The following is a 26595-nucleotide window of genomic DNA, read 5'->3' as shown; positions in this document are numbered from 1 at the left end:
TTTCATTTAAACCAAACATAGCTTTTATATCCTCATTTCATTCCCTTTCTCTCTAATTAGAGAAATCTGGTTGCTCTTCTCTCAAAACAGATTACAAGGTTGGGGTGCTCTGTTTTTCCAGTATTTCAGAATTCTAATCCTTGCAGCACTGTGATGGCAGGAAGGATCATGTGATTTAGAGCAGGCAGGCTCCAAGGAAATATGTCTGAAGGAAGTGTACAGCACACACAATGCGGAGATTCTTTTGAATACAAACAGTCAGATTCTTGTAAAAGATAGCGGGCTACCTCGGCTACTTCTAGCCCAGGGCACTGACCCTGAATCCTGCAAGCCAGCCTGACCTTACCCAGATTGGAGGACGCTCGCCCCTCTGCAGCCCGGTCCTTGAGGTCCTCAGCAATGCCCAGCTGCTGCTCGTGGTACTGCTTAGCCCGCTCCAGATCCTGCATGCACCTGGCAGCATGGCCCAGGCCGGCGTAGGCCCGCATCTCAATGGCCTTCTCCGTTAACTCCTGTGCCAGCTCCAGCACGTAGTTGTGGTAAGACATGGCCTTGTCAAAGTTCCTCCTGTAGTGATAGGCACTGCCCAGGTTGCTGTAGGCCCGGGCCTCTTCTCGCTTGTTCCCCAGGTCCTTGGCTATCTTCAGATGCTGCTCGTGGCACTGCACAGCATTCTCAAAGTCACCCATGGCGATATACACAGCTCCCATGTTGCCGAGTTCTCGCGCCTCAGAAAGCTCATCTTTGGATTGCTTGGCAAGAAGAACACACTGTTTGTGACTGGCCAGTGCGTTGGGGTAGTCTCCGATGGCTGTGTACACGTGGCCCAGACTGCTCAGGGCTGATGAAGCTGCCTGGAGAGAAAGGATAAGGCAGAGAAATGAAAGCACATCAGAAAATGCCTTTGGCTTGTTTTAGCAGATAAAATGTTCGGGGTTTGCCTGTAACCATCCAACTCAGCATCTAATGGTGTTTCTATCAGTGGTCCACAGACCTGTGCAGTACTGAAAAAGAGCCCATCCAAACAGCAAGTTCCTAATAAAAGACAATGGTAATTTAATCAGTAACTTTCAATACCTAATCTCGTAGGAACAGGCTGTGTTCCATAGAACCTTCGTTTTAGTTTAAAGACTTATTGACATTTTTAGTATTATGCTATATCTCTGTTAATAGCCATTAACCTCTGCAGTATAAGAAAAGGTTGAAGAATGAAAATAAAATGTAATCAAGTGGGAAAAAAAAAGAAAATGTTGAAGAAAACCAGAATTAATTACTACATATAATAGAGCATAGGAAACTCATGAGAAACCCGTGCTTGGGTGTTTGCACTGCTGGGCATTTCTCTAGGTGTGTTTTCTCCCAAAGCAAATGGATAGATTAATGGTAATGGAGATGTTTAGAATGACAATTGATAATTCTGTGACTCCTGATGCTGACTGGGTCAGTTTTGCGACTGTCAGGCCCTGTTCTCCTATCTGTGTTCCCTCAGTGTGACATCATCCAGGCTGATTACTGTGGAGGGTTTAGATTTGGATAAACTCCAGAGGAAAACAATGGTTGGTTCCAGCCTACACCTCTTTGGAATGGGGTGGTCCCACTGGGCCTCACCACCCATTTTCAGGCCACATTGGCTCTTCTAGCCTTTTTTTTTTCCCTTAAGATTTTATTTACTTATGAGAGACAGCGAGAGAGTACATGCACACGCATGCTTGCACAAGGGGAGGGGCAGAGGGAGAGGGAGAAATGGACTCCCTGCTGAGCAGGGAGCCCAACATGGGGCTTGATCCCAGGACCCTGGGATCATGGCCTGAGCCTAAGGCAGAAGTTAACCTACTGAGCCACCCATGCGTCCGTGGCTCTTCCAGCTTTACTCCTCTCGCCTAGAGGCTCTTCTGACCCTGGCCTCTGTGCAGAAAAAAGCTATCTTTCTAGTCCCCTCACAATGCTTGCCACACACACAGTGCTCGTGTAAAGAAAAGTATGTGAGCCTTTTTGTCTTAAAGGTTTTAACGAAAAGGACTGTATGTTGGTATAGTGAACCAAACTGGGACTACAAAAATAACAAAAGGGTTACATGGGTTCTGGAATCTTCCACAAATGCATATAGTCTTAGATTCTAGTCTAGTTTCTAACTCCTTTGTAGAGACATAAAAGGGACACTAGCTACCCTGGGCTTTTTCTGACCTCCTTTGGCGTTTTGTTTTGTTAATTAAGTTTTTATAAAATACCAGTTAGTTAACATACAGTGTAATATTAATTTCAGGTGTTGAATTTAGTGATTCAACACTTCCATACAACAGCAGGTACTCATTGCAAGTCCCCATCACCTGTTTAACCCACCCCCCACCCACCTTTTGACTCTACAAGTCTACCTTTTCCTACCTTCACACTAGCCTAAAGCTCTAGCCATGTATCCACCTTTCTTCACCATGATCCCTTTTCCCAACATGAGCATGTGATCATGGCAGAACAAAGGGTGTGCTCTGTCACAGTTAGGCAAGTGATTTTCACAAGGGCCTCCAGGCTAGGGAATAACAATGAGGGAAGGCTGTCCCACCTGGAGTAAGGGCATTTCTTTATGAGATGTGTTCTATGTCTGTGCACTTCAGAACACTTAGATGTGAGTGATTTACTACCCTATTTCTTTGACTATGAAAGAGTAGTTCTTGATCAAAATAACAGAAACACTGACCATCTTTATGATGTTTTGCAATTTGTGTATTTGTAAAGGGCTCCATATCATTTTAAGTTGCCCTTTTTTTAAAAAAAGGTTTTATTTATTTATCTGAGAGAGAGAGAGAACGCATGGCACAGGGAGGGTAAGGGTAGAGGGAGAGGGAGAAGAAGCCCCCTCCCCCCATCCCGAGCAAGGAGCCCAACGTAGGGCTCAATCCTAGGCCCTGAGATCATGACATGAACTAAAGGCAGAGGCTTAACTGACTGAAGCACCCAGGTACGCTGCATTTTCTTTTTTTAAGTAGGCTCCACGCCTAGTGGAGAGCTCATTGCAGGGCTTGAACTCATGACCCTGAGATCCAGACTCAAGCCCCAATCAAGAGTCTGGCGCTTAACTGGCTGAACCACCCAACGCCCCTTAAGTTGCTTTTATCATTTCACAGACATTTCGATAAAAAGACTGAGGAAAACAGAGGAAACAGATACTTAGAAATTTACTTTTATGTTTTTTCTGAGTAGAGAAGGGCAGAAATGAGTCCGTAAAAGCCACAGTGTTGCAGCACTGTGACTGAGGCAGAAGCAGCAATGATGTCATCGAAGAGCACGCCCCTTGGACGTGTATTGGTCTCGGCTTACCACTTCAGGAACCTCTTCGGGACCAGAGGTTAGAACTGTACATCAGTACACAAGCCTTTCTCCTGCTCACAACACCCCTCCCCAACAATCTCCTTTTCTTCCTTTGCTTTGGGCCCAGGGACCCCACCTCTTTCCCCCTGGACCTCCCACCTTCCTCTCTGGGGTTCTCCCCCCACGGCTGGCTAAGTAGCAGGACATTGTCCACAAACCCCACCCACAAATCTATGTTGCACACAGATCTCTCACCATGGAGCTAGTATAACTTAGAATCAGGCACACGATTCAATACTGCACTGCCCTTTACCAGCTCTGGGGCCTTTTGAAACTTAACTTCCCTGAGCCTCGGTTTTCCAGACAGACGTTTCCAGGTCCCAGCAGAGCACCAAGAATAGAGTGTTTTCAAACTCCAGCCTCTGTCAAATGTATAAACCATAAATAATTCACTAGATAATTCCAAATCGTAGATCTGTTTGGAGGCAATGAGCCCTTGAACACCATGGGGGATGGATTCATAAGGCCTGGGGCAGGCACAGCACCCCAGCACTGCTCTTAGGGACTTCTGGTTTAAGGCAACTCTGAATGACAGCCATGGGATCTTCTACTTCGGTTCTTCATTTCTCTGAAAATGCCAGGAAGACACAGGAGCTCACGCTGCAGTTCTCTGAACATAAGGAAAGGGAGTGCTGGGGCATTTCCCCTCTGGGGTGCAGGAAAAAGAGGGAAGGACTACCGTATTCACTCTTCCCTGGCACCCTCCAGTTACTAGACAGTGCTGTCTCACTGCAACTCTTCATGGCAGGTGTCCTGGAAACCAGCTTCTCTAGACAATAGAATTTATGAAGCACACATCACAGCCTCTGAAATTAGAGAGGCAGCTCTACATTAGAGATGTAATATAAGAATGGAACAGGATTTAGAGTCAGAAGCCTTGGCTGTACAGCCCTGATAGGTCACTCTTCTCCTTCACCCATGTTTCCTTTATATGTAAATTGTACTGATAAAGACAATGTACATACTTCCCAGGGCTGGGACGGGATCAGATGAAGCAGTGCACCTCAGTGTCCTGCATAAACCATCAGGTTCCCAGAAAATGCGTCACTAAGGTGTGGATGGATGTTTTATGACTGTGAGCTGGCTGGGCTAAGCTCTGTTACCTAGCAGAAGCTAGTAATGGCAACTGAACACATCAGTCATTATGACCGAACAACAATATTCCTATCAGTTGCCACAGGAAATGAAGTCCAGTGTTTTACAGCCCTTGGGCAAATAACATGTGATGATATTTATCAGCTAAGTGAATTACAAATTAATCACTTGTCTTTGTTCCTGTTCCTATAGAATAAGCTTAGATCTGAAACATGGTTTCAGGCTGTTAATGAGAATCTGAAGACCCACCATCTATAGGGAATCACAGGCCCCACCTCAAGCAGATGCTACGTTTACCACTAAGGTTCACTGCTGCCTTTGTATATTAATCTCTCTGAGATTTTTGTGCTAGAATAGCACCAGCTGCTTCCCACAGTGGAAACATTTTGGAACATCTGTATTTGAATACTAAAATGCGCACAAACAGTTATGCTAACAAACTATCTGGTTGGGATAAGACAATACTTTTCTCTTTTTACAAGATATAAATTACTCCAGTTCTTGCCAAAGCATGATATCCAGCTGCAGATTTAGCACACAGGAGTCATCACCCTTTGCTCTGTGACCTGAGTATTTGCAGAAGAACTGTATCTGACAAGTCAGCTTTACGCAACTAGAGAAGGAAATTCGCTCAGACTTTTAAAAACCACCTTTAAGGACTTGCAGTTTGAGACATAAAGTAGAGAAAGTTTAAACTACTCAAACTATAACCACATTGATAACACTGCCATTAAAGATTAAATACTTAAATATGTTTGCCTTCACATCTAGCATGTTCTCTCCCCACACTGTATGTATTTTTCATCAGGGTATATTTTGGGGGGATTAACTCCACATGCAGAGAATATTCAATATTACTACTGACTAATTAATTGTGGATGGTTTTTTAACGGGGAAATATACCAGCTAGTACCAGAAGTATGGTTTTTCTTCTAAATCCACATGCACCTTCTACTCCCTGCCAGTTCAGTGCCCTCACACTCAACGTCCTGGGTTCACCACCTACAACCCAAGGGGCAGAAGGATGTAGAAGAATAGGGGCAGAATCTCAAATCAGGCATGCACAGGTTCAATCACGAACTGTGATACCACACAAGTTATGTGACATCTTTGAGCCTCAGTTTCCTCATCTGTAAAATGGAACTATTAATACCTTCCAATGTGGTGAGTAATTAAAAAAAAAATTTAAAGATATTGCAGAAAATGACCAGAAAATAGAACATGAAGTTATGTCATCAGAACTAAAGAGACAACACAAAAGGCTTGCCCCACCGATGGGAGGATGTGTAATCACCTTCCTACATTGAATCATATTACTCATAGTATTCTTCTGCAAATGTAGGCATAAGAAAATTCACCCTTTACCCAGGAGCAGTCTAGAATCATTGGTATATTCAACACCTAACGTTGGGAAAAGCACTTGACTTCAAGTGATCAAAGCTTACGCAGTCATTGGAGTGTTTTGGGTCTGTTAGTTGGTTTGTTCATTTGTTCATTCATTCATGAAAAATCTCTAGACTGATGCAAACATAGTCAACTAATTTTTGACAAAAGAGCAAAGGTAATTCAATGCAGAAAAGACAGTCTTTTCAACAAAGGGTGCTAGAACAACTAGACACCCACATGCAAAAAAAGTGAATCTAGACTCAGACCTTACATCTTTCACACAAGTTGACTCGAAATGGACTGCAGACTGAAGTATAAAACTATACTTATAAAACTCCTACAAGTTAACATAAGAGAAAATCTAGGGCTTGGCAATGAATTTTTAGATATAAGACTACAGGCATGACCCATTAAAAAACAGATAAGATGAACTTTATTTAAATTAAAAACTGCTCTGCAAAAGATACGATTAAGAGAATGAGAAGACAAGCCACAGACTGGGAGAAATTTTTTGCAAAACACCTGACAAAAGACTAGTATCCAAAATATGAAAAACAAAAAAAAAACAACAACAACTTAAAGCTCAACAATAAAAAAATTATCCAATTTTGAAATGGGCAAAAGATGTGGGCAGACACCTCACCAGAGAAAATATGCTGATGGTAAATAAGCATATGAAAAGATGCTTCACATCATATGTCATCAGGGAATTGAAAATTATACAATGAGATAGCAATGCGCACCTATTAGAATAACTAAAATCTAAAAAACTGACAATACCAAATGCTGATGAGGATGTGGAACAATAGGAGCTCATTTCTTGGTGGGGACACAAGATGGGACAGCCACTTTGGAAGACAGATGGGCAGTTTCCTACAAAACTAAAAATATTCTTACCATACGATGCGGAAACCATGCTCCCACGTATTTACTCTGATGAAATGCAAACTATGGTCCACACAAAAACCTACACATGAATTCATAATTGCTAAAAACTGCACGCAGCCAAGATGTTTTCCAATAGGTGAATGTTTAAGCCCTGGTACATCCTTACCGTGGAATACTATTTAGTGCTGAAAAGAAATGATGGAGCCACAAAGAGATATACAGAGACACTTAACTGTACGCTGCTAATGAAAGAAGCCAGCCTAAAAAGGCTATCTATTGTATCATTGTATCTATTGTATCTATTGTATCATCCCAACTATGGTCGTTCTGTAAAAGGCAAAACTATGGAGAAACCAAAAAAAGTCCGTGGTTGCAGGGAAAGGATAAATAAGTGGAGTACAGGGGATTCTTAGGACCGTGTAACTATTATGCATGATACCTAAAGGGTGGACACATGACATTATGCGTTTGTCAAAACCCATGGGCCGCACATGACAGTGAACCCTAATGTAAACTATGTAAACTATGAATTTCAGCTAATAAGAGTATATCAATATTGTTTTGTCAATTGTAACAAATGTATCACACTAACACAAGATGTTAATAGTGAGGGAAACTAAGTGGGAAACTAAGGAAACTAAGAGGGTGTGTGGCATCTCTCTGTAAATCTGTAAATTTTCTATAAATCTAAAACTGCTCTTTAAAAATGCAGTCTATTAATCTAAAAGTAAATAAATTGGAGTTTTCCTCATTTGAGGAGTAGGTAATTCTTAGAAATGGGAACAGCATGAGCAAAGGCATGAAGGATGACGAGAAGCCATTCAGACCTGAGAGGAGGGGTAGTGGCAAGAGGGGAATCTGAAAGTGAGTTTGGGTAAGTTCTGTTTGTCCATCAATTTGTAAAATCTAAAGCATTTTCTTTTTTATTTTATTTTATTTTTATTTTTAAAAAAATTTTTAAAAAGATTTTATTTATCTGACAGAGATCACAAGTAGGCAGAGAGGCAGGCAGAGAAGAAGGGAAGCAGGCTCCTGGCTGAGCAGAGAGCCCGATGTGGTGGCTTGATCCCAGGACCCTGGGATCATGACCTGAGCCAAAGGCAGGGGCTCAACCCACTGAGCCACCCAGGTGCCCCTAAAGCATTTTCCATATATATTGTTTCATTTGCTCCTTATAACAACCCTTCACACATGTGTCATTATTTTTATGTACATTTGTGAGATAACACTAGACTCCAGGTGATAAAGTGCCATGCCTGAAAGTCTGCAATTAATAACAAAACCAGGTTCACATCCACCTGTGTCAGGCCCTGGCTCTCCTGCGCATTTGACTACACACAGTTTAGCCCCTGTTGAGGGAATTACAGACACGCAGGGGGGAATAAGGGCCACTGGTTTAAGCAGGGGGCTGACCAGACCAGATCTGTACTTGCATATATTACCACGAAATAATGAAAAGAAGCAAGATAAGTGGTACCAACAACACCACGATGCCTAACTAAAATAATGACTAGTTAGAATACAATAAGACCTATTTTAATCACTAATTATATTTAATGTCCTCTTTGGGGCTGTTCACAACTATTCTAGCTTCCCTTCTTTCAAGCAGGTAAGATGGCACATCCCTGCGTGCATGAAGTCAGGGGTGAGTGACTATTCTTCGGCCGATAAACGTAATCACATCCAGGTGATGCGTTAGGAACCAGGGCACACTTCACCACCACATTATCTTTCCCTTGCCACACACCGCTTCACCAGAACTGAACTTGAAGCGACAATTGTGGCAATATGGCACAGAGCCCTGGCTGACCGGTAGTGAATATACAGTGGGCATAAGAAACAAATCTTTGTTGTTTTATGCCACTGAGATTTGGGGATTTACTGTTGGTGCAGCATAACCTGGCCTAGCCTTTTCAATACAATATTCAGCTTTATAAATTACTAACTGTCATGCTCCAGTCATCATAGTTATAGTTAATGCTACCTAATTATTCAATTATTTGAATTACCATGTGTCTGGATGATTAAATTTTAGGCATTTACCAATTACCATAGGATTATGGATGATGAAATTTTAGAATTTTTTGGGAAATTTTAGAAATTTTTTATAGAAAAACTAAATTTGAGAAGAATTAGGTACTAAAATCAGAACTTAGCGAATCCTTAAAAAAATTTCTTAACCCAGAGACAACTGTCTACCTGGTAATACTTAATCCAAAGTGCAGGCCTATTTAGAGGGACTCAATAGCCACCCCCATATGAACCCATAGAAACAGAGGACTGAACCGTGTTCTGTGGGGTCCGTACACTTCCTACAGTCTGAAATGACTCACGCTCTCTTTAATGAGTGTACTGTAGCTTGAAAATCTACCTTAACCAGCAGCTGAGCTGATAGACTAAGTCTGTGTAAAAGTTAAATGATAGTCATGAACATCTAGAGTTACGTACTCAAGTCACACAAAACCAACTGGACAAATATAATAAAAAGAAATTATTATCTATAATTATTGAGGATATTGTCCATGAAATCACCCAATGTCATCTTTATAAGGAGCAATAGAAAAATTTCTTTCAGATTTCAATGCTTCTACCAAGCAGCTGCTATGGGTTTATCTTAAAAAAACAAACAAACAAACCTGTGAATCTTAAAGTGGTCAAATTTACCTTTGTGTTCGGATTACCAGTTTATGGCTTGAGATGCAGAGCCTCTCTTTAACAAGCTGATAAAATCAGATAATGTGTACAGATTCTGCCCTGGCTTCAGCCTTATGCTATAACTCTAATGCTCTCATTACTCTGATTTCTTCCCTTTTTGGTTTTGTGTCTTGCCTCCAACAAATTCTTCTTGGAGTAAAATAGAGGAAAGGACAAATCAACAAAACATAAACAAAACAATTAAATATTAAAGCTCTTGGTAGGGAGGAAGTGTCCCAAAATGGGATCTCTAAGAATTGTGAACTCACAGCCACAACCTAAAGAGACTTAAATACCACACGAAACAGGGAAGTTGTAATTATATGGTCATTAGTATTCTTAAATCATTTTTGTGGTGTGCATGCCATTATTGGTGCTGGCTTTATTATAATCAATCTAACTAGTCTGACCCAATGCCTAAAGCTAGAATTGGAGGACTACTCTGCAGTTACTTCTGAAAAGGTAAAAGAGTGATTTGTGTCTATCTGAATTCCTTCTATTATATACTAACCCATGGTGGAAATAGTTGGTTTGAATCTATTTCTCTGAGCTTAGAGAGCAGTTAGTGATCGTTATAGCTTCTCCACGGCAATCTGTCAGCCTTTTCTAATACTGTGGGGCCAGAGGAGCTTTCATAATAATTATTTTTATCAAAATTATATTAGGGTTGGAAGAATAACACAATGTCAGAAAGATCTATTACCTAGACCTAAGAGTTGCTATCACAGGTGATAAATTATTTATAATGCCCAGCATTAATGCAGCCATGTTTTCAAACCAAGAATTTGTAAATGTCCTTTGCAGATGCAAATTAACAGATTAATAAGGAAACAAGCTTTCTTGTCTGAGAAGCTGAGATGACAGATTAGCTATTAAGAGCAATTTATAGGTCATAAGATATGAAAGTTGGCAAGAAACACTACCTCGGCTGGCTCTATAAATAGTAAAACTGCATTTAGTTTCCCAGAGGTATCCTGTTAGACATTTTAATTATACCATAAAAACTGCCAGAATTTATAATGATTTCATTTTTTAAAAAACTTGATGCTCCGTGTAAACTTGAGGCAATACAACAGGCATCCACGCTATGCGCTGCTACTGCCAAGTTGCAGCCAGTGAAGAGCGCGGGGCCGCTGCTGGCCAAGGACTGCAGGGGCAAGGTCAATGCTGAACGTCAGAGGGAAGGTATGTTAGCCCCCAACCTCTCCCTCAGGTTACGTAAGGATTGCCCTCCCTCTTTCGCATCCGAACACCTTCCACAGCAGCCCCACGCTGTCCACCTAGGATGATTTTTACAAACAACTGCCTCCCTTCTATATAGCTCTTGGCCACAAAATGACGGCCATGTGAAAATCTTAGAGTCTTCGTGGTCCTTTTAGGGAGCTGAATTTAACTGGGGGTAAATTCCCTCACTTACTTGAAATAATCAGCTCAGATCACTTTTTGGAAACTGATTTCCCATCCTCAGTTTCACCTACATCTGCAATTTTATTTGGAGGAGTGACAGATAACCTAATCTAAAATCAGCCTTTAATGACATAATCCACTCAGGTCTCTTATGCAATGATTCGGCCTGAGTTAGGAGACAGACTTTACCTTAATGCTGTTTTAGTCTAATCAAAACTCTTCCATTCTACTCTTGCCAGCCAACCTGACTTTTAGTAGGCTATAAAACATTGTTCTGTAGGGTGCTGGAATGTAGTCAATCACCCTTTGAAGACAGTACTTACACCAAATCATAAAATCTGGCTTTGCCTGGGTAGGATATAATGGAGAAACTGGAAGAAAGAGACAGAGAGAAAACACATATGTGTGCATTCACAAAAGCCACATGAGACATTTCTCAGAAGGAAGAACGCCCAGGAAAAGGATCGCTTATTTGCAGGGGCCAGCAGGTAACAATTTAAGCAAAAAATCTTTAAACTGGGTGAAAAGGAGTTTCCAAGGTCCTGGAAATATGTTAGCAAATGAAGAAACAATTGAGAACTTCCACTACCACCCAGGAAGGAGTATCAGGACAGTGCTCTCACTGTCAAAGATAGGTCCTCATGCAGGCTGAGCCTTCTCAAATGAACATCTTCTAACTGTTCAAGAATAACTGGCTCAGAATCTCAGCTTTCTGTACATCTGTTCCCTCCAGCAAATTCAATTCTGCCCCGGTTGCATGATTCCAAGCTTGGATTTCAGAATAAGAGACAAAGACTTTAGAGCTGGGAGAGGCCTTATAGGTCACCTAATCCACCAGTTTTCAAACTTTGCTTAAACCAAATTACAAATACATGTGATTTCTGTGATTAAAGTGTACTTGTTTAGGTTAACTTGGATTAGGGGGCACTCTTGTCCCTAAGCATTAAGAGAATCTCTGGCACCCTGAAGGATTCTTTAGAGCAGAATTTGAAGACCACTCATCAGTAGACCTCCTCAATGTCTTTTGATGTAGAAATTGAGGGCAAGAGACGTCAAGTACCTTGGCCAAAGACCAACCCACTAAAGAACCAGCAAGAGCAGGACTAGAGCCTACGTATCTAGGTCCCCACTGGTACCTCCTTACCCTGCTTTGCCAGAATGCACCACACCAGCTCACAGTCTCCTCAGACTCAGGCTCACTGCCCTTCCTAAGTCCCCTTTACTCCTATGACTTCCGTGATAAACAAAAGAAGCGAATGCTGTCACCATTTCTTCCAAACAGCCAAAAGTTCAGCATTACCCCTTTACCTGTCTTATGGCCCTCATATTCAGCAGCCCTCCCCAAGACCAGCTTTATTAGACTCCTGAAATTATAATCATATTTCTTTTTATTTAATAATCTTTACCTAAATGATGATGATTTATATACAAGATCCACTTAGAATTAATTTCTGACAGTTTTATTTTAAACAATAAATATTCTCTTCAGAATTGTGTGGCAATGTTAACAGATGGGGTTTGTGTTATTAAATACATACTGCTCTTCTCTCTAAAATCTCAGCCAGTTATTCAGTGACAAACTCAACAGCAAACTTTATTTTTTCTTTAAAAATTTACTTATTTATTTGAAAGAGAGAGAGAGAGAGTGAGCAGGGATAGGGACAGAGGGAGAAGAAGAGGGAGAGAAGCAACCCCTCCCCCCCCGCCACCGACCACTACTGAGCGTGGAGCCCAGATGGGGCTCCATCTCATGACCCGAGCCAAAATCAAGAGTTGAACACTTAACCACTGAGCCACCCACCCCTCAACAGCAAACTTTAAATAAACTTTAGTAACTGGGGTGCCTGGGTGGCTCAGCTGGTTAAGCCACCGGCTTTTGGTTTTAGCTCAGGTCATCATCTCGGGGTTGTGAGATCAAGCCCCATGTCAGGCTCTGTGCTAGACATGGAGCCTGCCTAGGATTCTCTCTCTCACTCTCCTTCTGCCCCCACCCCGCCCCAATTATTTTAATTAAAAAAAACTTTATTAACTTTCCTAACAGCTGCTGAGTCTGTCTCCTAAATAATAATGGACTTAGCCATGCCAGTGTAATATAGTGATTAGAACTACCTAGGTTGGAATACTGACTCTGCTGGCTATGTTCCCTTAAGGAAGTTACTCTCTCTGCCCTTGTTTCGTTATCTATAAAGTGGGGGTAATGATATCTGTCCCATGGGACTGTCAGAAGCATACATTAGAGCTTAGAATAGTGTCAGGCACATAACAAGTATTCAGTTACTGCTGGCTGTTATAGATGCTAAATACCAATAAAACTGAGTAAATTAAGTAATTTTAAAGTCATACATTTATATTCATTTAATCTATTTTGTACATTTATTTAAAATTTAAATGTACTAAACTAGTGACTTCCTTTCCCTCTCTTATTATATTAATTAAAAAAACCTGAAAATGTCATTTCCCTTGTGTTGCATTTGTCACTGTTCCTTTGGCACAAAAATTGTTTGGGCATGCAACCACATAACATTCCTTTTTGGGAATCCCCAAGGAAAGAAGACATTACACCAAGATCTAAAAAAAGGAACACAATACATTCCCTGAAGAAAACCAAAATTTTAATTAAGATCCTATCTTATTTTTTTAATATTAGCTTGCTATAAAAATACCCAAAGTGACATTAAATATAGGTTACACTGATAGATAAAATTTCTAATTACAAGTATAATCAAACTTTTCATCATGTTAGTTTTCATGTGTGTTTTTCAGTGGTATGCTTGTTTTGGATGAAAGCGAATACCAGAAATGTACTAAAGTTTCAAAGGAAATACGTTGTAAAGCAAAAAGAGTTGATTCATATATTTTCTACTTAAAGCAACAGGAAAAGATACAGGTGAAGGGAAAAGGAGCGTAGCACAGGACAGGTTAGATTGGGGTTTCTGGAAGCCTAGAGTTGGCTTATTCATCTCTGTAACTTCACCGTCTAGCATAATACCTGGCATTCTACACTTACAGAACCAAATTGATAGTCACGGGACTTTGGGTCTACACAAGGATTTAAGAGAAGAAAACTCTAGCCTCGAAGGTAAAGTCAGAATGAACAAGTGGCACCAGGACCTCTCAACCTCTAGCTCTGTGCGAGCAAAATCATAGTTCATGAAAACTTTCCTGCTCAGTTGCCCCCTTGGTGTTTGTCTACACGATCACTCATATTCGTCCTTGATTTTCTTCTACCTGCTACTCCTCATCCAATCAATCATATTCTTGTTAAGCCTTATGACGTCTACTCCCTTCTACCTTTGCATTGTTTGCATGAGACATAAAGTGACTAAACAGGGGCCACTATTATTTTTTGTTATAATACTATTTTCCTAAGAATAATTATAATGGTACTCCAGATTAAAGTCCAGAAAAGTTAGTAAAATTCAGGTTCTTTCTGGGTACCACTGAAGTCCTTCTTAGGAAAAAAACAGATCATCATAGTAAGTATGACGGCTAATGATTGAGAGCCAAGCACACTACCTTTTGTCAAATTAAAGTTGCCATCAATTTAAGAAGCATCTTACAATATTAACCACAGATAAAAGGACAACAGTGTCGCAATTAAACAATGCCAGTATACTTACTTACTGAATCTAAGATCATCCTGATTTCAGAGATACTAAAATGTGAAAAAAAAAATGTGCATCTTGGAGTTATGATATATCAGTGAATTATGATATATCAGATGATTTATTTACATTATCCCAAATCATCACCAGGACCTACAGGGTAGGAATTTTTACCTTCATTTTGCAGATGAGGAAAAAGACAACATTAAGCAGCTGGTTCAAAGTCAAATAACAAATAAACGGGAAGGCTGTGGATTTAAATCTAGGCCTACCTGACTGCAAATGTGAATATTCCCATCACATTGCATTTCCTCCAGAAATCCTAGACAAAAAAAAAAAAAGAAAAGAAAAGAAAAGGAACGCAAGGGCACTTGCTCTGAAAAGGACTCGTTATTATTGCTGTTTATAATTAGGTGCTTAGAATAGCTTAGCAGGCAGGTGTTTCTAATTTGCAACATTTAATAAAAATGGCTATTGTCAAACTGTATCACAAACTGGATACAGACTCAGAATTTTATTAAGACTGAGGAAGAAAAACCTGCAACATTGCTATTGCTATTGCTATTGCTATTGCTATTGCTATGTAATACTGCTATTACACTGTAGTAGCACCTTACCATATTTTACTCCCTCTCTCCTAGATAGAAAAACTACCTTTAGAGTTTCAAGTTTGCCAACCCATTCATGAGTCTAAAAAGAGGTGTATTTTATTTGATTAATATTGTCCTCGGGATTATATATAAATGCTGAGATGTAAAGTGAAAACTTTAGGGAATGTGCCAAGTCTAGGACTGGTTAATGTGTCTGGCATGCCCGAAAAGTCCCAGAAAGCAGCTCCCAAATGTCTGTAATTACAGACATTTAGAGGATAGGTTCTGATTCAGGTTTAAGTTTACTCCATTTAGGGATAGAGATGGTTTTCAACAGTGGTATTGAGCTTTGAGTTCAGGCAGGACCATTTAAATGAGCCTTAGTAATGTATGTATGCTGGAAGCTGAACAGGAAGGAAGAATTAGCCCAACTCCTAGAATGGCAGCATCCCTCTGCAGAAGGTTCTATTCAAAGTCTTATGGTAGTAAGCAGAAACTGCTGGAAAATGTGTCATTTTATGGAAACCTCAGAAGCTTTGCTCTGAAAAAAAATTCTGGGATTAGGAGTGGATTGGTTTACCTTGCTTCTAGTGAATGCTGAAAGGGAGGTAATGATTGGATCACTGTTAAAGAGAAAAAGCAGCAGGAGGGGGAGAAGGTAGAGTGGTGAGTGATGACACTTCTGATGCTGCCCCCTTCCACAGGGGGGTGGGGTACACGCTTTTCCTGCTCTGGCTTCTTCCCAAGAAAGTAGCAGCACATTTTCCCCATAATACATGCTGTATCATATCTGATTACATGGAAAGTTTATTTCACTTAATTTTATGGCTCAGAAGAGGAAGAGGGAAGAAATAAGGAGAAAAGACGAGGATAAATAAAGTTTTGCTTCCAAGTTCTAAGATCCCTCTACTGGTAGTGACTCCACAGGCCCATGCTTATGGAACCTAAGAAAAACAGGCAAAAATGCTGAAAAGGAGTCATTAGGTGATAGTAAGGGTTAAGATGGACCTTTTACATACAGAAGGAGTACAAAATAAAAAATAGAAAGAAGTAAAAAAAAAAAAGACAACACTAAAACATTAATCTATCACAAGTAATTTTTTTGCTAATGCGAAATTGTGATGACTTGAGTTTAATTTAAAAGAAACACAGAAACTTGATTTGCATTTGATGAGTTGTCAAAAAAAGAGAACTTTGATTTTTTTTTTTTAAGATTCTATCCATTTATTTGACAGACAGAGATCACAAGTAGGCAGAGAGGCAGGCAGAGAGAGGAGGAAGCAGGCTCCCCGCTGAGCAGAGAGCCTGATATGGGGCTCGATCCAAGGACCCCAGGATCATGACCAGAGCCGAATGCAGAGGCTTTAAGCCACTGAGCCACCCAGGTGCCCCTGATTTTTTTTTTAACTTAATTTTTACTGTAATGAAATTAAACTTGTTGAACCGGTGACAAAAGGGAGAGGCCACTATCCACAGCCTCACTCTAGGCTCCAATCGGGGATTTGCCAGTCTTTCAGGGCAGAATCCAGATGTGCCCAAGTGTGAGTTACATTTCCCCCTGGGATGCTTCCTCCAGCGTCTCCTCTCTAACAAGATAAATAGTGGTCCTCACACTTCTCATGGGTGCCATCAGAGGCAAAACTGGAGTAGTGCATTAAACATGCGGTGGGCACTTGAGAGCAATGTGGTGATTAAGTCAGCTGGGGGCATCAAGGATGTGCTTCAGGGGGCTGGTAATAAGAGGCTGGGAGATATATTCATCATTGGATACTTAATAAAATCCTTTGCATAACAATGCCCACTGGGAATTCTAAGTAACTCGAGCATACTGTGAATAACAGCTGTGTTTAAAGGAGATAGGCCTCGCCACAATGGCAGAATATCTAGATGGGCACTGTAGGCACTGAGCTTCCAGAAAACCTCAAGAACAAATGCTTTGCAAAACTAACAGAGAATAGCTAAAATGCATTTGTTTGCTCGTTCACTCAACAAACACTGGAGTGCTTACTATGTCCTGGGCCCTGGGACTAGAAAGATAAATGAGACATGGCATCTGTTGTAGAGTCACTCACAGCTTCAGAGACAGACAGGAAAACAGTAAGTGCAGTAGACCTCTGGTGCCTGTGGCAAATGAAAACCCCAACTTTCTCAACTTCTGGTCAGAAACCCCAGTAAAACAATAATGAAAGAATTTTTTTTTTCAAAAGCCGTAAGCCCAGAAAAACAAAAAGACTGAGAAAGATGCCAGCAGATGAGAGATATCCACCAAATTTTGGGAGATGGAAAGCAGATGGATGAATGGTAACTGATTTAGTAGGACAGGAAGAGCGGAAACCAAACGGCCTGCAAGGAGGGGTGCCAAGTCCAGCTGCAGAATGCTGGAAAGGAGCAAGAATTGAGGCGCTAAGGCTTCTGAAGTTCAGGGGAAGGGATTCGGAGCTGAAACCGAGGATGGGATAGGAGCTTAGAGAAGAAGCAATTACAGCCTAGATCTGCTCCCCCAATCTGGCAGAAGATGGAAGCCTACTTTCTCTGCAGAGATTTCGAGATGAAGATAAAACTGAAACGCTACACTGACACACAGGGAGATAAGTGAAAGTCTGCATTCTGAATGGTGAGAGTCTCCTCATGGGACGCCCCTCTCCACATTACAAGCCCCTTTCCTCTGCTGTTTCACCTAGGTTGGCGGCTACATGTATATATTCTGGCAGCAGACTAGAAGTTTCTGAGGAAACTGGTCCAAAGGAAAGATGTGCACATATAAACACGAGGGGATTCCCCCACCCACCCACGAACCCAAAAGAAACCCCTCCCAGTCTTTTCAACCTGCTTGAAATCTTTCTGTGCACAAGACACATCCAAGCATACAGAGGCTCTAATCGGTTTTTAGTGCCTCACTCCTCATATGAGCAGTCAGCCAAAGATTACTAGACATTTGAGGAAATCTCTCATTTGAAAGTCAGTGACCAAAATGAACAAACAAACAAAGCACTCAAGAGGGAACAGATGCAATGAAGGGATGGGGGGAAAAAATTCCAAAAAATTATAAAGTCTTCAGGGACATCAAATAACAGCCTGCAGCCATGAACCTTTGGAACACCACACAAAAAGAATAAGAGGACAAGAGATAATTGTTCAATATTTTAAATGACAGCAGAAAACAGCACACGAAGTACAACAAATTGAAAAGGAATATTACTTCAGGAAATAGGATTTTAAAAACCAGTTAAATAGAAAAGAGAAAGAACAACAGAAAACAGATTAGAGGATTAACCTGAGAAGCCTAACATCTGACTAATAAAAGTTCTGGCTGTAGAGAACAAAGAAAATGGAGAGGAATAAATTATAAAAAAAAAAATTTTTAAGACAATTTCCCTGAAATTAAGCACATGAGATTCCAGACAATGAAGAAAAGACCCATTATGAATTTTCAGGATAATAGGCAAAAGAAACACACACAAAAAAACCCCCAAAAAAACAACCTGAAATATTCCAGAGAGAAGAATCTGCTAATACACAAATAATTAGGAATCAGAAGCATTTGGCTTCTCAATGGCAATTGAAAGTTAAAAGACTTGGATCAAATGGATCAAATATAGCCAAAACTCTGGGAGGATAACATTTCAATCTAGAATTCTATTTCTAGCCAAATTATCCATCAAAGTGGAAAGCAGGATTAAAGAGTTTTAAGATATTTAAGGTCCTAAAAACTTTCCTGATCACGGGTCTTTTCTTTTTTTTTTTTTTTTTTTTTTAAAGATTTTATTTATTTATTTGACAGACAGAGATCACAAGTAGGCAGAGAGGCAAGCAGAGAGAGAGGGGGGAAAGCAGGCTCCCTGCCAAGCAGAGAGCCCGACGTGGGGCTCAATCCCAGGACCCTGAGATCATGACCTGAGCTGAAGGCAGAGGCTTAACCCACTGAGCCACTCAGGCGCCCTCACGGGTCTTTTCTTAAGGAACTAATGAGGATGTGTTCCAGCAACATATGGGTGCGAACAGAAAAAGAAGATGCAATTCAGGAAACAGAGGCTACATGACAGGAAAGAGGCAAAGGAATTCTCAGGATCACAGGGAGGGAAGTCTCAAAATGGCATCCACGAAGGGCCCCACAGAACAACTAATCAAGCTTGGAGCAGGACACAAAAGACTGCAAGGAGGATTTCTCTAGAAAAATAAAAGGTACAGATTATTTTATATGTTTGGCACTCTAGAAAGGAGTTTTATAGTTCAGTTAAAAATACTTATGCTAGGGCGCCTGGGTGGCTCAGTGGGTTAAAGCCTCTGCCTTCGGCTCAGGTCATGATCTCAGGGTCCTGGGATCGAGCCCCACATCGGGCTCTCTGCTGAGCAGGGAGCCTGTTTCCTCCTCTCTCTCTCTCTCTGCCTGCCTCTCTGCCTGCTTGTGATTTCTCTCTGTGTGTGTCAAATAAAAAAAAAAAAAATATTTATGCTAATGACTGGCACACAGAAAAGCAAACACAACTATAGCAACCACAAAAACTAAAGTAATTAATTCTAATTTTGCAATACAGAAAGATCACTGGGGTGGTGTGAAGACGAACTGTGGCAGAGGCATGACTGCAGGCAAGGAAGACAGAAGTTGAGTGACAAAGTCTGGAGGAAGCTATAAGGGCCTGAACCAGAGAAACAGTAGAGAGAACAAAGACGGGGCCAACTTAAGGGAAGGTAACTTCTCATACAAGCTCCATCTGTAACCCAAGAAGCTAAGGCAAAAGAAGTTAAGAAGCTAAAAGCAAAGGGAAAATTTTTAAAGAAAAAAAAAGAAAGAAGAAAGAAAGAAAGAAAGACATCATATTCACAGTTAATTAACTAGTGCAGTACTCAGTTTTGCTATTCTCATTAAGAAGCCTAATGGTTTCAAAAGAACTCCACAAGTCTAATTATTATTAGACCAGTGTGCTGGTCCCTTTAATAAGCAACAGGATTAGAAAAGTATTGTTATTCCCCATTTTATAGACAAGGCACAGAGAGGTGGAGTAATGTACCCATGGTCACACAGCAGAAGAGTGTTAAGAGATTCAAACCCAAGCCAGCTGTGTCTACAACCTATTCTCTTAACTACCAGGCTAATCTAATAACTACTTAAAATATTAATTATCACCTAGGATAGAAGTACTCTGTGCCAGACACTAATCTAAACATTTTACATATATTAACACATTTAATATTCAGAACAATCCTATGAGATAGATACTATTATCAACCCCATTTCACAGGTGAAAGAAGTGACTTGACCAAGGCCATTCAATTAGTAAGTCACGGTGCTAGGATGCAAGAATGAGCTGTGCTGTAGTAGGCTGCCCCAGGTATTGCTGGACCACATCACTTCTCTGACGTTATCTTGATTCCTCAAAATCTCTTTCTTTTCCTATATCCAATGATGGGCAAGTCCTACTGAATCTACCTCTGAGATGTGTCTAATGTAGAACATGGGGGCCAGCAAACATGTTTTATTTGGTTCACATAGAGTTGTTGTTTTGTTTGTTTATTTGTTTTAATTAGGCAATCTCACATACAAGCCCAGGTTTACAACTTCCCTATGGACAACAACAAAAAAACACATGTGACAACATCAACCCATATCCTCACATAGGAAAAACCACCTAACTGAATAGTGGCTATCTGGGTCAGACAGTGTCTATATGCATTTTCAAGTTCCTCATAGACTCCACCATTCCCCATATCTAAACACACTTCGTTCATTTGCAGCACTGCGTGGCTCCTTTAGGCATCTGCTTTTTGAGACCCCTGTTCTTACCTTAGGCCCTTTCCACTCTGGGCCTTTGTCTCTCAAGTGCATTTGCTTTAACAGCTTCCTAACAGGTCCTAGCCTCTACCCTCTCCATACCACTCTCTTAATTTACCTAAAGCATAGCTCTGATTATGCCATCCCTTTGCTTAAAAACCTTTGATGACTTCCCAATGCATACTAATGCAACCCCTAGGCTTGGCAAGTAATGATTTTCACAATGTGATTCAACCATCTTTTTTACTATTATCTCCCTCCTTACAACCCAGACTTCCTGGCATATTTGTTGTTCTCTAAACATCCACATCATTTCCTGCTTCAAGGCCATGGTTCATATTTGTGTTAAATTTTTAATCATAAGAAACATATTTAAATGCAAGTTTATCTTTTCAAATCATGCTAAAGGCTTCTTTAAAAATCCTGCTTATAAGATCAATGGAGAAATAAAGGATTATCAAGAAAATGGAGATGAAACAATTGCTTAAAAAATGCAGTTCTTCAAAATAAATAAGATAGATTAAAAAAGTTAAACAACAACAACAAAAAAAGAACACAAAACCCTAGAAGAAAATTTAGGTGATTACTTAATCTCTGAATGTGGAAGGACTTTCTAAGTCTAAAAACAATAGAAAGCCCAAGGAATAAAGTCAAAAGATATGACTGCATAAAACTATTTAAATTCTGTTATGTCCAAAACATGGCAAACATCACAAAGGAAATTAAATGACAAAAAAAAAACTGCCATAAATAAAGATTGAAAGAATATACAATTCACCAACAGAATGTAAAAAACCAAACATGGAAAAATTCTTTGTTAGTAATCAAGGGAACACAAAAGAAAATAAGATTCTCCCTCAACTTTCCAATAGCAAAGAGTAAAAAAATTATTAAAACGAAATTCACTGCATCAGTGAGAACGGAGTGAGGTAGGTACTCTCATGCACTACTGGGAGGAATACAAACTGGTGAGACTTTCTGAAAAACAACTTAACAGAACAAATCAAAAGTCCTGAAAACGTCCTTTGATGCAGTAATTTTACTTCTAGTCTCAAAACCAGGAGTTTCCGATTTTGGCACTGTTGATATTTGGGGCTGGATAATTCTTTGTTGTAGGGGGCTATCCCGTGCCTTGTAGGATGTTTAGAAGCACCCATGACATCTACCCACTGGACGCCAGGATGCCAGTAGTTTCTCCCCCTAACCCCCCCTCCACTGCCACTGCCCCAAATTGTGACAACCAAACACATCACCAGACATTGCCAAATGTCCCCTGGGGGTGTGGGGGTGGGGTGGTAAACAGAGCTTTCCCAGTTGAGAACCACTGTTCTATACAAACAAAATAATGAGAAAGTTGGATGAAGATTTTTATAGGTAAGTTGTAACAACATTATAAGAAACAATTATAAACATGTTAAATGCTCAGTAATAACAGAATGGTGAAATAAATGATGGCAACTGTATTTTGTGAGGAACCATACAGTAATTTCACATGGTGTTTTCAAAACATTCAATGAAACAAACAAAAAAAATTTCTATTAATTAGAATAACGCTAGCTGCTGTAATGAACACCAAAGTTTTACTAACTTAGCACAAAGGAAGTTTATTTCTTGTGCATAAATTGGTCCAAAGTGATGCCAGATTGGTGGAGGCAAAATGAGGTGGAGGTGGGGCTCTGTCCCACACGGGCCTTTTGAAACCCTGGCCGCCAGCAGCTCTGCCTTCTTCGCCACTATAGCTTCCAAAGCTACCCATAGTGTTAATGTCTATCTAGTAGCTGGATGATCATGGCTGGGAGTTTTTTATGGGCCAGACCTAGAAGTAGGAAAAATCAATTCCATCCACGTTCTATTGTCTAGAACTGGGTCACAGGAGACCACCAACTGAATAGGAGGCTGGGAAATATAACCTAGTCATGGGTGCAGAAAAAAGAGAAAACATATTTGGTAAACCAATAGTTCAGTCTCTGTCCAAGTCATGATATAATGTTAAATGAACGGAATGGATTAACACATTGTATTAGTATTATTTATTAGTATTAATACATTGTATTCAGTATATATACTGAAATCGCAATCTGTTTTTTTTTTCACATATTCCCAGAAACAAGAGTAATACCTCGCAGCCCAGCAATTCTACTTCTGAATATATTCTCTAGAGAAATACACACAAAGAAATCAGTGCAAAGATAAGACAATCGCAAATCGCGTAAATGATTGTATAGGAGACTGATCAAATACACTATGGCAAACCCGTATTACAGAATACTATCCATAAAAGAAAGACGGTAGAACTAGATGAACCAAGTTGAAGATTTCTCTAAGGCATACTGTTAAGAGCAAGGAGCAAAAAGTAGAACAATAAGATGATGCCACTTACATTTAAAAAGGATAACACAAAATTGTATGTGTGCGTGCACATATGTTCATTGAACATTGCACGCATGTTCTTCCAGGTCTGGAAGAAAGTTTCTCAACAGTGGCACTACTGACATTTAGGATGAGATAGCTCTCTGTTGGGTGGCGGGGGGCACCTGTCCTAGGCCTTGGAGGGTGTTTAGCTGCATCTCTGGCCTTTATGTACTAGATGCCAGTAACAACCCCCACCCAACATCCCACCCTGAGGAAGGTACACACTGAATGGACAGAAGTATTAATCTGGGAGGATGAGGGGGAGGGATGGGTAAGGAACAAAAGACAAATTCATTTTCCCTATAATGTTTAAAAATTTACTATGAAAATCTATCCATGTATATCCATATACTTTTTTTAAGTCAGAAATAAAAATATTAATAGTAATTATCTTTCAGTCATAAAACTATGGTTGACATTTGTTGTTTCTGTAAAATTTATTTATAAATACTGATCTAGAAAATTTTTAAAGAAGCCCTTTTTTGCAGAAAATGACAAAAACTGAAAATAAATATGAAATGTTAACAGTGCTTGCAGATGGAAAATGAGATGACACATCATTTTTGTCTGTCTTTTTGATCATTGCTTTCTAAATTTTCTACAGCAGTATGCACTAATTTACAATTCAAAAAAGTTTTGCTTTTTAAAAGAATCCTAGTCTTATTAACTCTGAATTAAAAAGAACAGTCCCGAAAGAATAAATTAGGACCAAATGGGTCAGAGACAGTGTTGGTACCTGGCTCTTCACAAGGCAGTTCAACATTCTACCATAGAGATTACACCCAGGGTTGGGAACGAACAATTCTGAGCTGGGTTTAGAATTGCAGGGCAAGGAAGACAGCTCCTCTGAGAACTTCAGAGCCACAGGAGGGCAGTTAGGGCCCAGAATGGGGAACAAACAAACCAGTAATGCAGTCTTGAGCACTGCCTTCTCCAACTAGCAATTAAGGAGCAATATAAACAGAGTGGCTGGTTAGAAGGCTGGAAATGGCCTAGGGTCGCCACTAGGTAGGAGAAAGATTAAAAACTCTGCTGAGATAAGCAGCTCATAATAGGCTCTCAGAGACTTGCTCTACTTGATCTACAAGTAGAAAAGTTAGGTTGTGCATTACTATATAAATAAGTAATGTTTTTATTTTAAAAACATGATTACAGTTTTTGAGGAAAATCTCTATCTTCTGGCTTAATGGTTATGAAGGAAAAACAGTACTTCATTCAGCTCCACAATATGCCAGGCAGTTTATGTACCTTGGCTTACTGGCAACTCACAGCACACCAGGCTTGGATGGTGTTCTCTCATTTCAAAGGCTGGAAAACCAAGGGTTAGCCAGGTCCTTCAATCAAGGGCACACAGTAAGAGAAGTACAGGAGCAGCATATGATTGCTCTCAAAATTCATTCATTCCAACAACCAAACCAGTATTTCTGAGTACCTATTATCTGTGAGCTAGGCTGCGAATATAACAAGGACGACGACAAACTCTGTTTTCATTGAGTATAAGGCTGGAAAGAGCACAGGTGTAAACAGGAAGTTACAAGACAGAGTTTGATGAAGACTGGGGAACTGCAGGAGATGAGGTGAAAACAGCAAGAGGTAACCTTGGGTAAGGATCAGCAAAGGCTGCCTAGAAACTGAAATTTAAAATGAAGCCTGGGCCAACAAGGTACGTGAGAAGATGCTCAACACCATGAATCATCAGGGAAATGAAAATCAAAACCTCAGTGAGATACCAATTCATACCTGTTAGAATGGCTATTGTCAGAGAGAGAGAGAGAGAGAAATAACAAGTGTGGGCAAGGATGGAGAGCTAAGGGGAACCCGGTACACTGTTGATGGGAAAGTAAACTGGTACAGCCAATGCAGAAAACAGTATAAAGTTTCCTCAAAAAACTAAAAAATAGACCTAGCTTATGATCCAGTAATTCCATTCTGGGTTTCATTCGAAGAAAATGAAACACTATCTCAAAAAGAAAGATACATGCACTGCTATTTTCAATTTCAAGTGTTATTTTCAATAGCTAAGATATGGAAACAAGCTACATGTCCATCAAGAGATGAATGGATTAAAAAAATTATGCTACACACACACAACACATGCACACACACACACACAGACAGACACAGAGGAATACTATTCAGCCATTATTATGTTGTATACATGAAACCAACATTATATGTCAGTTATACTTCAATTTTATTTATTATTTTTATTTACTAATTTTTTTTTAGAGAGAGAGAGAATTTTTTTTAAAGATTTTATTTGAGAGAGAAAGAGAGTGGGGGGGGGGAGCAGAGGGAAAGCATCTTAGGCAGACCCCATGCCCAGCGGAGAGTCCGATGTGGGGCTTGATCTCATGACCCTGAGACCACGACCTGAGCCAAAACCAGGAGTCAGACACTCAACCCACTGGGCCACCCAGGTGCCCTGAGAGACAGAGAATCTGGGCATGGAACCAGACATGGGACTTGATCTCACAACCCTGAGATCATGACCTGGACTAAAATCAAGAGTTGGACACTTAACCAACTGAGCCACCCAGGCACAATTATACCTCAATTTTAAAAAGGTGTGGGGTTAAGCCTGAAAAATGAATAAAATTTAAAAGGTGAGGTAAGGCAAGGTGCAGGGTAGGTAGACAAGAAGCAAGACACAAGAAAGAGGATGTAATTTTCAAGTTACTAGAAAAAAACTCCGTATGGGTGAGTCACTGGATGCAAGGAAGAACAGTGAGAAAGAAGATGAGAGAAGATGACAGGGACAGCTCAAGGAGTGCCCAGCACAGAGCATGAAAGGCTGAAATGAGCAAAGAAAGGCTGTAGTCTGACTCAGGTTTCTGAAAGACCTGACTTCTGGAAGCAAAACACTTGGAGGGGACCCAGTGCAGCACAGAATGATCAGATAAGAGGCTGTTTATCAAATCCTGGTGAGAGATGAATGTAGGTCATGATCCTAGGATTAGAGAGAAGTAAGCAGATATGAGAAATATTGAAGTACAGAACTGAATGGAACTCGTGTTTGAATAGAGCTTCCGTGGCCAAATGAAGTAACTTATAATGAGCACGTAGTCTGTGCTCGACTCTGCACACATGTCATGTTAGATATCCTACAACATCTCATCCCACAGCAATTCTGTGAGATAGTGTTCAACCTCATTTCACAGAGAAAGCAGAGGCTCAGATAGGTTTAGCAACTTCTCCTCTGTCTCACAGCTGTCAAGTGGCAGGGCTGGGATTCAGACCTGGGTCCGTCTGACTTCACAGGGCCCTGGCTCTTTTCAAAATACCATTACACATCTAAACAGATTCAGAAACTCTGAAATCCTGCTTTATTCCTCAGTGGTTTTTAAAAAGGAGAGAAACAAGGGTAAGTAGAATTTTCTTTGCA

At 40.3% G+C, this 26595-nt stretch overlaps 1 protein-coding gene across 1 annotated transcript in view; it reads right to left on the bottom strand.

Moving 5' to 3' along the window:
- Nucleotides 1-26595, bottom strand: part of LOC111160024 (tetratricopeptide repeat domain 28) — a 596564-nt gene that overhangs the window by 170623 nt on the left and 399346 nt on the right. Inside the window, 1 exon segment of the mRNA XM_022522789.1 lies at nt 347-854. Within this exon segment, the coding sequence (XP_022378497.1) occupies nt 347-854 (508 nt within the window).

This window comes from Enhydra lutris, unplaced genomic scaffold (genome assembly GCF_002288905.1).
Source record: "Enhydra lutris kenyoni isolate GAN:26980312 unplaced genomic scaffold, ASM228890v2 scaffoldscaffold73, whole genome shotgun sequence".
Lineage (NCBI taxonomy): Eukaryota > Metazoa > Chordata > Mammalia > Carnivora > Mustelidae > Enhydra > Enhydra lutris.
Note: the sequence above shows the minus strand (reverse complement) of the source record. Positions and strands in the feature narration are given on the sequence as shown.